Below are 16341 nucleotides of genomic sequence, written 5' to 3'. Positions count from 1 at the left end.
AAAATTCAAAATAAATAAATATATAAAAATTATTTTATCATGATCAGCCCATTAATCCATAAAAAACTATAAAATTTTTATATTGTCTTTTTAAAAGATTGAAACTTTTAATTTTTTTATCGACAAATTTTTATTAGACAAAAAAAATCAAAATAGACATATCATGTTTTTATGTCTATATATAAAGTATTATTTCTATTGTTATTATTATTTCAAGCACCAGCGCAGTCATACAATGTTCACTATATCGAGTATGATACTAATTGTATTCTCAGTTATACTTATATTGTACTATTTAGTGAACTGCCAATTTTGACACTTTAGTTATATGCATAACATTCGTGTAAAGTTCATGCTTTATACAATCAATAAGTTCATATGAATAACATCCATAATTACATGAAGTTAACATCCACGTTAACATACATAATAAAATAAAATTAGCACCTAAAATTACAGTAGTGTGTTCTATTTGTTATACTCGATAGTGAAATTAGCCACTTTTGTATAGTTAACTATTAGGTAGAGTTTCATTTTTTTTAGGTCATAAACCAAGCCATTGGTGACGAAGAGCTAGATCCCGAGGAGAGAATGTGCTTCGGCACATTAGAAGATGCGCGTGCATATTATTACCGATATGCGGCTAGGACTGGATTTGTCGTCAAAATAAGAACCACCAGCTGGGAGACTAGAAACGATTAGAGGGTGGTTGTTAATCAGGCTTTGCATTGTAACAGCACATCCCGTGTAAAGGCACCCAAGAGAAGGAAAACGGTGGCCTCAACAAACTGCAAAGCCCATTGCTATTTGGCATCAGATAAGATGACAGGGCAGTGGAGGATTTCTCGAGTAGAGGTGTCCCACTCACACCCGCTTAATCCGAAGCTATCTGGAATGTTCTCAGCAAACCGTCAGCTAAGTATGCATGTGAAGGACCTGATACAGCAAAACGACCAAGCTGGCATTAGACCGAGTAAGATGTACCAGGCACTAGCCAATGCCGCCGGTGGCCCTGCCAACCTCACCTTTACGGAGAAGGATGTTAGAAATTATATTAGTCGTCACTTACGCATTTCCGGGGATAAGACGGATCCAAAAGAGTTACTTAAGCACTTCTCACGAATGAAGGAGCTCAATCCAAACTTTTTCTTTGAAATAGATGTGGATGAAAACCATAACCTTAGAAATGTGTTTTGGGCCGATGCTCGGTGTAGAGCTGCATGGGAATATTTTGGTGATGTCGTGACGTTTGACACTACTTACAAGACTAATAGGTACGAAATTATTATTTTTTTTGTTCGACTTAATTAGATTTTTTTAGAGCTAAGGCATTTAGAGTTTCTACCTACATTACATGTTTTTATATTTCCATTGTTTAGGTACGACATGCCGTTTGAGTCTTTCGTAGGTGTCAACCACCATGGGATGTCTACGCTTCTTGGGTGTGCATTATTGCGGAATGAGGATACTCGTACATTCCAATGACTTTTTTCGTACTTGGTTGAAGTGCATAGGTAAGTCCCCCATATGTGTTATAACAGATCAATCCCTGCAGATGCGTTTTGCATTAGAGACCACATTACCACACACACGCCATAGATGGTACATATGGCATATCCTAAATAAGATACCAAACAAGCTGGTAGGTTACCGTTGTTTCGATCAGCTCAACACATGCATGAAGAGGATTGTGTTTGAATCCAAATCTAAGGACTCATTTGAGAGAGATTGGCACGATTTTATTGAAGAGTATGACCTCCACAATTCTAGGTGGATAAATAGTAGTATAATATTTCGGTTCATTACTGCCTCTGTATGGCTTCTTTATAGATGTTATTTTATAGTCAATATGGATGTTGCACTTATGGGTTAACTTACACTATTTTTTTTTTGCATTTTTTGTTTTTCCTATTCATTGGTAGATATGTTTGATGACTGACACATGTGGGTGCTAGTATTTTTCAAGGACAAATTCTGGGTTGGCATGAGGAGCACACAGCGTAGTGAGAGCATGCATTCAGTTTTCGATAAGTACTTAAACAGTAAGAGCTTTTTGTTGCAATTTGTTCGCCAATACCAACACTGTATTATAGACAATGAGCAAAAGGAGCTTGAGTGTGATGCTGCTGATTTAAGGGGGATTATCCCTTGTGTTTCCAGCTCACCAATAGAGAAGCAGTTTCAGAAAAAATATACAAACTCCATATTTCGAGACGTTCAGGATCAATTTATAAAAAAAGCCGATTGTAACACAGAAATAGGGGTGTCAGACGGGGAAGCCCGCCCCGCCTATTCAGGCGGTCCCAAAATCCTAGCCCGCCCCGCTTAATGGCCCGCCTGCCTAATTTTTTTTATATTTATAAGGACATATCTTCTATTTAAATCAATATAAATGCAAATATTAAATATAAATAGTCTCCAAAATAAATAAACATAATCCAAAATACAAAAACATAGTTATAAATAGTCCCATAGACAAAATAAATATAATCCAAAATCCAAAAACATAATGATAAATAGTCTTCAAAGCAAATTAAACATAATTCGAAACACTTAATTTTCATCTTCATCTTTATGTAAGTCAATAACATCATTGGAACCAACTCATGAAGAATAGCCTTCTCCTTTTGCAATATCTTCCTCATCTTTATCTTCCTCTAGAAAAAAGTAAATAAATATATTAGAAAAATAGTACATAATAATGTTCAAAATCACTCAAGTATGTTGTATGTCATAAATATAATTATACCAAAATCATCATATCCACGTATCCAATTTCTGGTGCAAATCACCACTTCAACATTATCTGGCAACAAACGACTTCTATATTTATTCAAAACATGAGAACCCATGCTAAATGCAGATTCTGAAGCCACGGTAGTAATAGAAATGCTCAACAAATCTCGTGCCATTAGTGATAGTGTTGGAAAATGATGATGGTTGTCTTTCCACCATTGCAAAACATCAATGATTGCATCATTGCAAAATAATGTTGCCTCACTCAAATAAATATCAAGTTGGTTCTTTCCACTTTTCACTTTAGCTTCTTGATTACGGGACATCAAATTCTTTGCATTGCAAACAATATATGAATCAAAAAGTATGAAAAATAAAAAATACATATAACCAAGTAGATAAAAATACTTACACCAACAATTTTAATAAGCTGAGTTCCAATTGCAGAATTGTGGTCATAAACCTCAAAGAGCTTGTATAACTTACTCTTCACATGCTCCACTTTGTCTTTAGCACTAATAGGATTAATCTCATTATAGCAATGAACCAAAGTGTTGAGTTTAAATCTAGGATCAAGAACTGCCCCAAATACAAGAACAACACTGTATTCCTCCCAATATTTTTTGAACTTAATCATCATTTTTTCTCCCATGTTCCTTATAAGCACTTCATCATTCTTCAAATTATTCATTAAAATAAGCTGGATTTGCCAAACTTGTAAAAAATACAAGTTGGATGTTGGGTAAGAAGTTCCAGACATCAACTTGGTAGTTTCGTAAAATGGTAACAAGAAATCACATATCTTTTCAGTTCTTCTCCACTCATCTGATGAAGGACAATACTCCCTAAATCCAGCTTCTTTTACTTTATACATTTCAAAAGCTTTCTTATAAGGAATAGCACTTGCAAGCATTGCATAAAGTGAATTCCACCTAGTAGGAACATCTAAACATAATGCAGTCGTATACTCAAGTCCCTCAATATCTTCAAAACATTCTTTAAACTTAACCATTCGACTTTCAGATTTTCTCAGATACTTAATAGAATCTCTAATCTTATGCACTGCATCACCACATATTTTCATTCCATCTTGGACAATAAGATTTAAAATATGAGCAGAGCAACGAACATGAAAGAATTCACCACCACACAACAATGAACTATGCACATCCAAAGTACTTTTCAAGTGTTCAACACAAGTATAATTAGAAGAAGCATTATCCAAAGTAATGGAAAAAATCTTTTTATCAATTTTCCACTCAGTCAAAAGCGTAAAGATTTTAGAAGACAACTCAAATCCTGTGTGAAGAGGAGACATATGACAAAAATTGAGAATTTTACTCTGTAATTTCCAGTTCTCATCAACAAAATGTGCAGTCAAACATATAAACCCCTCATTGGTACTGGAAGTCCAAAGATCAGATGTTAAGCAAATTCTATTTGGAATAGAAACTAAATTTTTTTTTAAGTTTCGCAGCTTCTCTCTTGTGAACTTTCACTATGTCAGCCTTAACCGTATTCCTAGAAGGAAGTTTCAAAGTTGGATTAATATATTTCACCCAATTTTTAAATCTCCTATCATCAACCATATTAAAAGGCTTATCCCCAGCAACTACATAAGAAGCAAACATATCTCTAGCCACTCCTTAATCAATCTTAAGTGAACACATTCTAAGTTGCAATTCTGCTATAGTCTGACCAATATTTTCATGCTTAATTTGAGTACAACTATCAAGATGTCGTTTTATAGTAGAAGTGCCATATCGCTTACCTCCAGCTTTAAACACCTTCTTGCATCCTTTACACTCAGCACATTCTACTCCATCCTTATCTGGACCGAGCTTTTTGAAAAAATTCCAAACATCGGATGTTGCTGGTCTCAGCCTTTTCAAACTAGGTTCATCAACCTCGATCGGAGTAGCCTCAGAACCAACTCCAGTAGTAACAAGGTTACTCACAGTTTCAGAATTCATATTTTCTGAAATAAAAGCAAGTGTAAATTGTTTATATGAATCTGAAATAAAACAAGTATCAACTCATTTGATTTAATCAAAATTCAACCATTAGCAAACCACACAAAAAGTAGCAAACAATTTCTGAATCCGCATCAGATTCAAGTATTCAACCAAATATCAACCATTATCAACCATAATCAAAACTCAACCATTATCAAACAACACAAAAAACAGGAAACAATTTCTGAATCTGCATCAGATTTAACCAAATATCAACCATTATCAACCATAATCAAAACTCAACCATAATCAAAATTCAACCATAATCAGATTTAACCAAATATCAACCATAATCAAAACTCAACCAAATATCAACCATAATCAACCATAAACCCTAATTTACCTATACCAAACAGCACAAAACACAACAAACAAACCTAAATTGATGAATCTCAAACCCTAAGCCAGAAAACTAACCAGAGGAGGCGAGGACCAGGACAGAGGAGGCAAGGAGCAGCCGTGTCGTAGCAACGAAGATAAACAAAGAGACCCAGAGTCCCAGAGAGCGAGACCAGCAGCGAGAGGACAAGACCCAGGAGCCCAGGACCGAGACCAGCAGTGACGACGGCTAGACGGAGCAGCAGCGGTGGCTAGAACCCACGAGGCCACGAGGACCGAAGATCGACGGTGGCTCAGTGACTGCGACTCAGCAAGCGTCAGGGGTGAGGACGGAACTCTGAAGTGTGAGCTTGACGGCTGAGGTCGACGGAAGTGCGATCTTGACGGCTGAGGTCGATGGAAGTGCGAGACGGCGGGTGTGAGGTGTGACCGTGTGAGAGACTGAGAGTGACGGTGAGGATTGAAGACCTTGGGGACGAAGCTGAACGCTGAACGCTGGAGACTGGAGAAGCTGAAGGCTGAAGGCTGAAGCTCTGTCTTCTGTGTTGACTGTTGAGGACCGAGGGAGTGACGAGTGAGAGACTGAGAGTGACGGTGAGGAACTGAGGATTGAGGTCGAGGAGACGAGGAAGCTGCAAATCTGGAAATTGGAATTAGGGATTCATTAGGGTTTCGCTGGGGATTCGGGTCGGGTCGGGTCGAGTCGGGGGTGAGTGGGTTCATTGGTTCTGGATCTGGGCTGAAAAATCAGCCTTTTAACCAAAAAAAAAGTCTCAGCCCGCCGGGGAAGTCTGCCGACCGAGGGAGTGACGAGTGAGAGACTGAGAGTGACGGTGAGGAACTGAGGATTGAGGTCGAGGAGACGAGGAAGCTGCAAATCTGGAAATTGGAATTAGGGATTCATTAGGGTTTCGCTGGGGATTCGGGTCGGGTCGGGTCGAGTCGGGGGTGAGTGGGTTCATTGGTTCTGGATCTGGGCTGAAAAATAAGCCTTTTAACAAAAAAAAAAGTCTCAGCCCGCCGGGGAAGTCTGCCCCGCCCCGCCAAAGCCCACGGTTTGAGTGGTGTGGGTTAGGCGGGCTTTTGTCTTTCGGCGGTTCTAAATTTCCAGCCCGGCCCGCCTTTTTTGGCGGGTTACGCGGGCTGGCCCCTGCGGGTTTAGGCCCGTTTGCCATCCCTAGTTCTAATGAAAGCATGACCATTTTTAGGGAATTGTGTTCTGATTTTTACAACGTTGATCAGGATTTCGTGGCTACTCCAGAGGTTGCTGCTATATTGCGTGATGCCATGCACAGTGCTCGGCATAAGCTGAAAGAACACAAGGAATCCGAGCATCAAGTTGCACATGTACCAAGTGCGATTAACTCACATACGCGTGATGAATGTCCCGTTAGCATGGATGAGCTACAGGGCCCACGTCGTGTTCCTACGCGAGGTCGTCCAACGTCCACCAGACTTGGGGCAAATCTAGAAAAATTTATTAAAAAGAGGGCACACAAACACAAGAACACTCACAATCACAACAAGGTAAATATGAGATCTACCCTTTTTTACGTCATTTGTTTATTTTAAGTGTGTTGAATGGATGATAAGTTATGATGTTATTTTTCAATATGATTTGTGTGTTAAGGGATCTAATGGTAATGCACAACCATCTCCTACCAATATGGCATCTTCCTACAAAGATACGCAATGGGCTTGTTCAGAAATGATAGACAATTTGGCTACGTACTCTGGTTCCTTCATATCACTATTAAATTCATTCCATAACGCCGAACAATTGTGTATGTGTACCTAGTGTACTTTTCATAGCATTAATGTCATGTCCATTTATTTATTGTTTCCTCTTTTGTTTTGTTTTTAAATTTTTTTCACAAGAAGCATTTTTGAAGGATTCGAAATTTAACACCACAACATATCATAAGCATTAGAGTTTAGCAACTACTTTGTACTTTTCCCATGCTTTAATGTTATTTTACGTTATCATGATTTGGTGGTTTATTGGGTTTATTTTATATATTTTAATATACTCAACTTTATTTTACCTTGCTACAACTTCATATACCATTATTAAACAAAATATAATAACAGACTTGGCCAACTAATATACAATTTTTTTATTCTTTTACTCTTTTTTACCGTTATTATTTGTTACTAATATTTAAAATAATAAATATTCAGTTGATAATTTGATCATTATAATAATTTGGTGCATTACATGAAGTTTAAAATTGAATTTTAAAAGTATCCGTACACAATAAGGTGTTTATTTTATTATTTAAAAGTATCCGCACACAATAATATCCTCTAATTTATTAGAATAACAACCACGATCGAGCGTTTATTGCTTGGGCATAGATATTTTTAGCTGGCTGTTAAGTATGGATAATTTTAAAGTTTAATTAAAAGATTTTAAGTAGAATTCGAAAGAAAGTTCAAACTTCAATCAACGTGTTCTCGATCTGAGCAAAAATAAGTCAAACACATATAAAAAAATAAACTAAGAATTTAAAAATAATTATTTTCATACATAATTATTTACTGTGATATTGAATTCTTGTGTTTTTTTTTCCAGTCCAAATCCAAAAAATATTCGCAAGTATTTCATGATAAAATTCAGTAAATCCTGCAACCATATTAACCGTAAATACACACAGCAACTCTAGTCCTAATTAATTATTTGTAGATATATTTACCCTGTTGTCCAGTATAGGTAACCTTTTAAAAAAGATGCACCCGCTTTTGGTTTAAATCCGATAACATCCATCTATATTCCATGATAACATCCATTAAATTCTGAAATCAAATTAACAGAAAACACACACAGACCAACTCTAATCTCAATTTATGTCTTATAGTTCCGTTTAGTTTTCTTAGCCCGTTCTGCCCTTCGAACCAATGATCTTGTCCTTGGATTTGTCCAACGGTCTTCAATATTTTTCTTCTTTCCCCTATCCTCCACATGACGACATGGTACATTGAGTACACCCTCAACCTCACTCCTAGCAATGTTGTCTTTGCAAATTAGTATGTCAGTTACAATTTCTTTCCGAATTTGTTGCAGCTGGGCCTGTGGTGATAAACAGATGTATTTGTATTTGGTATAAAATACTTTAAAGAAGCAAATATAAATCCAGCCATCATAAGTAGAATTCATCCAAAAAGAGTTATTTATCAATTATTAAAAACGCAAATAAACATCAGCATATGTTTTGGATTTCACTAACCGTCGTCCAAATAGGCATGTTCAATTCATCCTCTGCCAAGCTCTTTAGATCCCACATTTCCATCCATTTAATGACATATACACCACAGTCCCACCTATACAACACAAATAACAAATAGTCGTGCCAATATATTAAAATTTTTGTGTGGGTTGATTTTTTTAACCATTCTTTGTTTTCATCTCTAGACTTACCCATTTGGCTATTTTTGGATCCTTGTTTCATAGCAACACTCATAGCTCTCAGTTGTAAATATTACATTTGGGTCTACAGTTGCTGCCAACTCTTGGAGAAGAAAGCCCTTCGACAAGCCAGATAGAAAATATTAGAGAGAAAAATATAAAAAAAAATACATGCAAGGCAACACCTAACACCCGAAAAAATATGCATCATCAAATCTATTCTCACTTAGTAAATATTTAGCTATTTTCTCTCGGCACTCGGAGTGTGGGCCATTGTGCATGGAGTCTAACACCCATAGGTTATCAGTCTGCCGGTGGAGTACATATAGCCACCAGTGATCATCTCGACACACTGGAACAAACCACTTCATTGTTGAGTAAAGCATGTTAGCATATAGTTTTTTTCGCATTCTTGTAATGAAAAATAGATTTTGTGTGTGGATAAGTAAGTACGTGAATTACTTACATATTTAACTTGTTTCGCATTCCCCGCATCGAACCAGTGCTGCCCGCAGCCCATGAAGCTGCTAAGAACAGGGACAAAACCAGTGTCCGTCCCGACACATCGTTCAATATTATCATCAGTCAATATTAGGGCCTGCAAACCCATTTTGCATTAGTTAAACACCTAACGAAATAATTTAGAGTATCCTTCACCGAGGCAACTATGGGTATTAATTAATATTAAGTGGGTAAGGACAGATTGCACTAACCATTAGTCTCGGCGAAATACAGTAAAAATTCGTGCAAAACCTTGCGTTGCTCGAAGCATTGAACATGGCACACAATAATCAACCACCTGAATAGAATAAACGCATTGTATTTCATAGCACTTTAATGCAGAACATATACTCAGCAATTGATTACAGTTTTTTTGTTTGCTCTTACCGTATCGCTTACTCTTCTACGCCAACCTAGTGATTGAAGGTCCGCTCGCTGCAGCTAAACATCATCACCATTGCGAATTCACGCAAGCGTGGTATTCTATGCACCCCTACGATCTATCACCCACTTGTATATCATGATCATGTCATCACCTGTAGGCCTTGCAGCACCCCCAGATGGCATTAGTGTCTCCACCACATCTTTTGCTTTTCTTATGTTTTCTGGTTCTTCAGGTTCCGAAGTCGCATTTCGTTCATTTGTTACCGGAGATCCTGGCGTTGAGTCCGGTATGTGCATCTGACTGATGCCAAGCGAGAATGACGGGATTGAAAAGTCAGCTTGAGCTGGGTCCTCTGGCGCAACATACACTATCATTACAAGTTCTCCGGATTCCCTGCACATTCATTAACAATTAGGTGCTCTTAACTGAGTGCAAACTAAAATAAGAAAGTTGTGTGACCAGCATAAGATTATATGGATAACATCTATTATTGATTAAACATTCCACCTCAAAAACAGGAAAGAGTCAGAGATAAAAAGTCATGCACCTACTATAATTATCAATAATTCGTATTATTGTTAAATTCATCTAACTTGTCTTTTCTTTGAAGATCCTTCATCAACATTATCATTTGTTTCATTTTCAACAGGTGTGTCAGGCATTGTCTCATCCCCTGTGGGTATTTCAGCACATGTCTTCCTCATACTCACAGTATTCCCCCTAATAGACCTGTTTTGGGACTCTTGACTGTAGTTTCTGTTTAAATAAATTAGAAGTTGAGCAGCTATAGGTGATAATAACAAAAGATACCTGATACAAATCTGATCTAATCAAGTAAATCTAGTACGCTTAAATGTGTAAATGATGTTAATTCGAAAGTTTACCCAAAACTTCTTCGTGCAGAATAAAGTAAAGAATGGATAGTAACATCCGCAGTGCCAACCAATTAGCAACTAGAATGCCACACAGATAACATCGGGTGTGAGGCATGCATAACATCCTAATTTAAATGATAAATATTAGCTATTCGAACTCCTATTCTAGATAAATCTACAAGTTACAACCCCTATTGTTGCCATCCTTATCAATTAAGCACAATATCATACGTAAGTAACGTATATTAAAATTACTTTATAGATGGTAAAATTTCATATACAAACAAATCTAATGATTAATTATGTCAACGCAGATGCCCAAATAAAAAAAATTATACTAGTATACTATTAAAATGAGGCAGGTTAGAGCTTTAAAATTTCATACTATAACTGAAAATTCAGTAACTTGCCTTTTCTCGGAAGGCCCTTCATCAACATTATCATCTGTTACATTTACCATTAGCATGTCGGCCAATGTCTCCTCCCCTGTGGGCGTTTCCATACATGTCTTGTTCGTACACACTTTATCCCCCCAATGCATCCGTCTTGTGAATCTTGGCTACAATTTCTGTTTAAATAAATTGGAGGATGATCAACTATAAGTGATAATAAAAAAGGTCACCTAGCACAAATATAATCCGATCAAGTAAATCTAGTACACCCAAATATATAAATGAGTTTAATTCGAAATTTTACCCAAGGCTGCTTCGTGCCGAGTATAGTACAGAATGGACATTAACATCCGTAATTTCAATCAGTTAACATCCATAAGGCCACAGGGATAACATCAGGTGTCAGACATACATAACATCCAAACTAATAAGACAAAAATTAGCTATTCGAAATACTATTTAAAGCAACTAGTATTGGCATTACTTAGATCTTTATTTAATTGGAATAACGCTCATCAAACTATCATCCATGTTGCACATTAAAACCAAAGCAGCTTAGTAAAGGGTATTTAGCTATGTACATAAGGGAGAGGACACATAGTTTTCAAAGTTATTATGTTATGAAATGAATGCTAAAACACAAAAAGATGTATTTGCATGTGTAAGGTCTATTGCCATGCTCAAGATAAGTAGCTCCAACAGTTTTTTAAAGATATATCTACAAGTTACAGTATCAATACCACACTTCTAAAATGAGATAAATAATTAATTACTCTATACATGGTAAAACTTTATATACGATTAAAAAGACGCAAAATTTTAAAAATATTTATACTATAATACTATTAAAAAGACGCAGGTTAGAGCAATAAAATTTTATAACAAAAGTGAAAAATCATTGAATTCCTTTTTTTGGAAGGATGTTCATCAAATTTAGCCGGTGATGCATGACCAGCCAGTATGTCGGTCTCATTTTCATCTACTGTGGGAGCTTCTTTACGAGTCTTCTATTAGACTTTCTTTTTTTCCTAATGCATCCTCTCTTTGATACACGGTTGTACTTTTTCGGTATCCCAGACATCTTTTTAATTAAATTTAGAACCCTTACAGTGGACAAAGTATAAGTTTTATTTTCGTTAGAGCTTAAAAGAAGTGATCTGATTAACATATCTTTCACACTTATCACTATTAAAAGATTATATATCTATCATATGTCTCACCGAGTGAGATGTGCTTTCCTCTCCATCCATCTTCTTCAGATCAGCAAGCGACCAGTCTCTGATTCACGGTTCTCTCCCATTATATCTTCCTAAATCTCTATTCTTGTTAGCATGGAGATATATAATCTGAAAGTTATAGTAATTGCTATAAACAAGGTATACTATAAAATAACAAACAATAAATCAAAAGTTAGGGATATACGACTCACCAGTAATGCGAATATACATCCATCCACTGTCTTCTTCCCTACATCCTGAAACCTCAGAACTCCCTCAATTAGAAAATCATAAATGTACCTCGCCCAATATATCTTTCTTGGGTTCGATACATCAATGGCAGCCCGTATATGTATGTCTGAAACTGTGGCCTTTGGCAAGGGAAAGAACAAACACTTCGCTATCAACATGATGAACTGTCTCCGAAAGTTGATTCTATCGGCATCGGACTGCATCGAGCATGTGATTACATCCCTTTTCAAATCTACTTGTGTCTTTCCTGTGAAGCTGTTAATAAGTCGGTGCTCTGCTGGTGTTTCTGGAATTTTGAAACTATTTCCTGCCAAACACAAAATGAGTCCATGCAGTCCAAATCTTTAATGACTAATTTTACCAAAAACATATACTCAACAAGATTATTGTGGATAATTTTTTCCCTTTTCTCCCTATTTTATTTGGGGAGTTCTTACCATGGTTCGGTAGTCCAAAACACCACGTAATTGATTGAACCGATATGAGAATTTTTCTTGTTCCGACGATCAAAGACTTCTCATCCCGGCTATATGATGATGCTAATGCCACCATCATATCTTGGTTGACAACCCATTCAGGCACATATTGCAGCCAGCCAAATTCCATGTTCTGCACCTCCATTATTTTCTCTCTACCCGCGTCTGAACCTAATTACTTCATAACTGAAGCCATGCAATATGGCGAGCACCTAGATACCAGTGTTTTCTACACAAACATTCATAATCAGCACAAAGTGACAACGAAGGAGAATGTCAGTTTTAACATTTACTATTAAAACACAATATCCCGAGTTTATAGTTAATTCACTGCTAACCATTCAACGTACCTTTTTTAGTCCACTAATTTTTTTTGTGGTCTTCTTTTGGGAATGTTATTCTTATGTGTCTCTTTTTTGCTCCTGGTACGAGCCATGCCTACTTATTTTTTGAACACTTGTTCACAAGCAACTGCTATATATACTCAAATAACCCACTTAAATTAATCATTAACATACCAACATGTTTATCAATAGCATAGATACGCTAACAACTTTGCTTAGTATAACATCTATGATTGAAACATATCTTGCTCTATCATTATACTATCATAGTGGCCCCTCAAAATACCATTTACATGTCCAACTTTTTGAGAGTTTACTGTTAATCTCTATAAAATTTTAAATTCGATACCCACCTAAACTAACAACTTTGCTTGCAAATAACTTTGAACAGAAGTATGATATCAAGAGATTGCATATGAAATTATGATCCTTCCTCATATCCCATTCTCTATTTCTATCGTGATTGTTGTGATAACCACACTAATTAGGTTAGTTCAATACAAAAATCATGATTATTTACTATGTATCCATCATTCTCATAATTATTTCACTAAAGTAACTAATCAAAATTCAGTGAATTAATTTGTTTAACTATATATCATTATTTAAATAGTCATATATGTATGTATGTTCAATTTTTAAGAGACACCAATAAAGATAAAGCAATTCACACTAAAATTTTTTTATGCAAATTCCAACTCAACCTTTTATAAAGATAAAGCAATCTACACTAAAAAAATATCAAGGCATAACATCTTTATTGCATCCGTATTTAGAAGGATTTTTTTCTTTACATGAATAAAAACAGAAATCCGAAAAAAAAAATAATTTGCCACTAACCTTAAGTACTCCTAATGTACTCCTACTATAGTTAACTACCATAATCAGTCAACTATTAAAAAATACATAATCTAAGTGACTGATATGAAAAAAAAATAATTTATTCATATTTTTTTTTGTCTCATGGTAGAATTGATAAAGAGGGAAAAAATGAAAGGTACCTGGAGCAACTAGAATGAAAACGATTTCGTTTTTGCTCTACACTTTCACCTTAATTTTATCATCTAAAGACACAATTGCGGCTTTTTCAGTAGAGACCTTCAAAGTATGGAGGTAACCTGAACTAAATGGCTACTTTATATTAGTCACACAGTTAATAACTTGAAAGAAAATACAACACCGAGCATGCAAAATAGCAACTCAATCTACGGTTGAATAGATAAAAAATTAGTGGAACCGTAACACTCCAGAAAAATCATGGATGCTTATCAAAATGAAAAAAAAAAACCCTTTTTTGAAAAATTTTCTTCATCTCCAGCCCAAAATGCCCTTTTACAAGTTTTTTCCTTTTTCCAAACCCATCAACGTGAGATAAAGGCCAAAATTTTCATCGTTGACATCGATTCCGGCCGCATACAACAACTGATAATGGAGCCCCAATATGCCAATTAATCGAAACACAATTAATCGAAACATAAAACTATATAACATACCTATAGGAGTCGGAGACAAGGCCAGTGGAGACTTTCGAAGTATGGAGGCAACTTGAACGAAATGGCTGCTTCATATTTGTCACATTATTAACTACTTGAAAGAAAGCACAACACCAAGCACGCAACATAGCAATTCAAACCACGATTGAATAGATAAAAAATCAAGAGAACCGTAACACACCAGAAAAATCATGGCTACTTATGAAAACGAAAAAAACCCCTTTCTTGATGCCTTCCCTTCATCTCCACCCTTAAAACATCATCTTTTTCAAGATTTTCTCTTTTTCCTTTTTCCAAACCCATCAACGTGAGATAAAGACCAAAACTTTTATCGTTAACATCGACTCCAACCACATGCAACAACAGATAATGGAGCCCCAATATGCCAATTAATCGAAACATGAAACTAAATAACATGCCTATAGGAGTCAGAGATAAGGCTATGGGATGCTCCGATGACGAAGCTATTGGGTTTCTCCTCTCTGCGTCTTTTCGTTTTTCTCGGTAGTGGGGTTATGGATGGAATGAAATGGGGAGAAAAGTCTTGATCTTTCACTCGGGTTAATTTCTCTCTTTTCGGATGTTAATCCATTGGACATAAATTGCATTTTAATTGAAATAAATGTAGATGAGAGATTTTTAGGAATTTGATTGAGAGAAAACTGAAATTAATTTTGGGAATCAAATTAATTACTCCAGGCATGGAGAAGAAGGTAAAGTGATAAGTATGTTATTGATAAGCAAGTGTACTCCACTCGCTTATCATGAAATTGACATTTATTCTGTACTATATCTATATTATACAGTATTTTTTGTTTACCTAGCACTACCCATTTACTTATGGTTTCTTGTACCATCTTGTATCAATTACAATGGCCTAGCCAAGAAAAAGATCAAGTGCATCCGAAAAAAGAAAAGCGATACGAAACATTTTAAATGTATCTTGAAATTATATGTTAGTCGTTAATTTCAATCATAATATATATAGATTAATAACTAAAATCAATTTTATAATTGAGATCAGCTATTAAAATCATTAAAACACACCTAATTCCATAATATACTTTTTTTTAAGAGGAGCTCGACATATAAAGTGGAGCATAAAGAAAAAACACAACAGTAAGACAACTCAGACAAAGAGACAAATCCTGTAACCTACAAAAACCATATACCCCTTTGTTATCTCCGGCATTGCCATCAGCAACAAAAGGGATCCACACATTACCACTCCTTATAGCTCAGGAAGGACATGTTGACAATCTCCTCAACTCCTTTTCCTTTGTTTTGGAAAATCCTCCTATTCATTTCCAACCATAAGTTCCAGGTGATCGCACAGAAGCATACCATCCATTTTTTGCACTCCGCCTTCCTTTGTGATATCTCTATCCAACTTAAAAAATGCTCCTTCAACGTACTTGGGTAAGACCACTGTCTACCAACATACGATAACCATGCACACCAAACCTGCCAAGCAAAACTACAGCCAGAAAACAAGTGGTGACCAAACTCAATACTTTTGTTACATAAAACACACAAGGTATCATGTTGGTTAATAGCCCCAAACCGACTCAGTCTCTTTTTTGTACTTATCCTGCCAGTCAAAGCAAACCAAACAAATAACTCCACTCGTAGCGGGACTAGTCCTTTCCAAATAGTTTTAGTAAAGTTGTAGCTTGTGATATCCTCCGGGACCATTTCCGCCTGCATTACCTGTACAAAAGAGTTAGTTGAATAAATTCCATGTTTATCATATTTCTACACAATCCTATCCTCTCTGTCATGTGCAAGCCTGACCAGCCTTAATGCATCATGTAGCTGATTCACTAGATCTATCTCCCATTAGAATAGTTGTCGTCTCCATTAGAAGTTCCATATCTACTCTAACCCATCCCAAAACCCACAATCCCCTA

General features: G+C 36.1%; 1 protein-coding gene across 1 annotated transcript; it reads left to right on the top strand.

Annotated features, from left to right (window-relative positions):
* On the top strand, positions 823-2329 carry LOC110265207 (protein FAR-RED IMPAIRED RESPONSE 1-like). Its single transcript, XM_021108073.1, has 3 exons — positions 823-1274; positions 1380-1471; positions 1956-2329. The coding sequence occupies exons 1-3, from the start codon at positions 823-825 to the stop codon at positions 2327-2329; spliced, it is 918 nt and encodes a 305-aa protein (XP_020963732.1).

This window comes from Arachis ipaensis, chromosome B08 (assembly GCF_000816755.2).
Source record: "Arachis ipaensis cultivar K30076 chromosome B08, Araip1.1, whole genome shotgun sequence".
Classification (NCBI taxonomy): domain Eukaryota; kingdom Viridiplantae; phylum Streptophyta; class Magnoliopsida; order Fabales; family Fabaceae; genus Arachis; species Arachis ipaensis.
The sequence above is the reverse complement of the archived record's forward strand: the minus strand, read 5'-3'. Positions and strand labels throughout refer to the sequence as shown.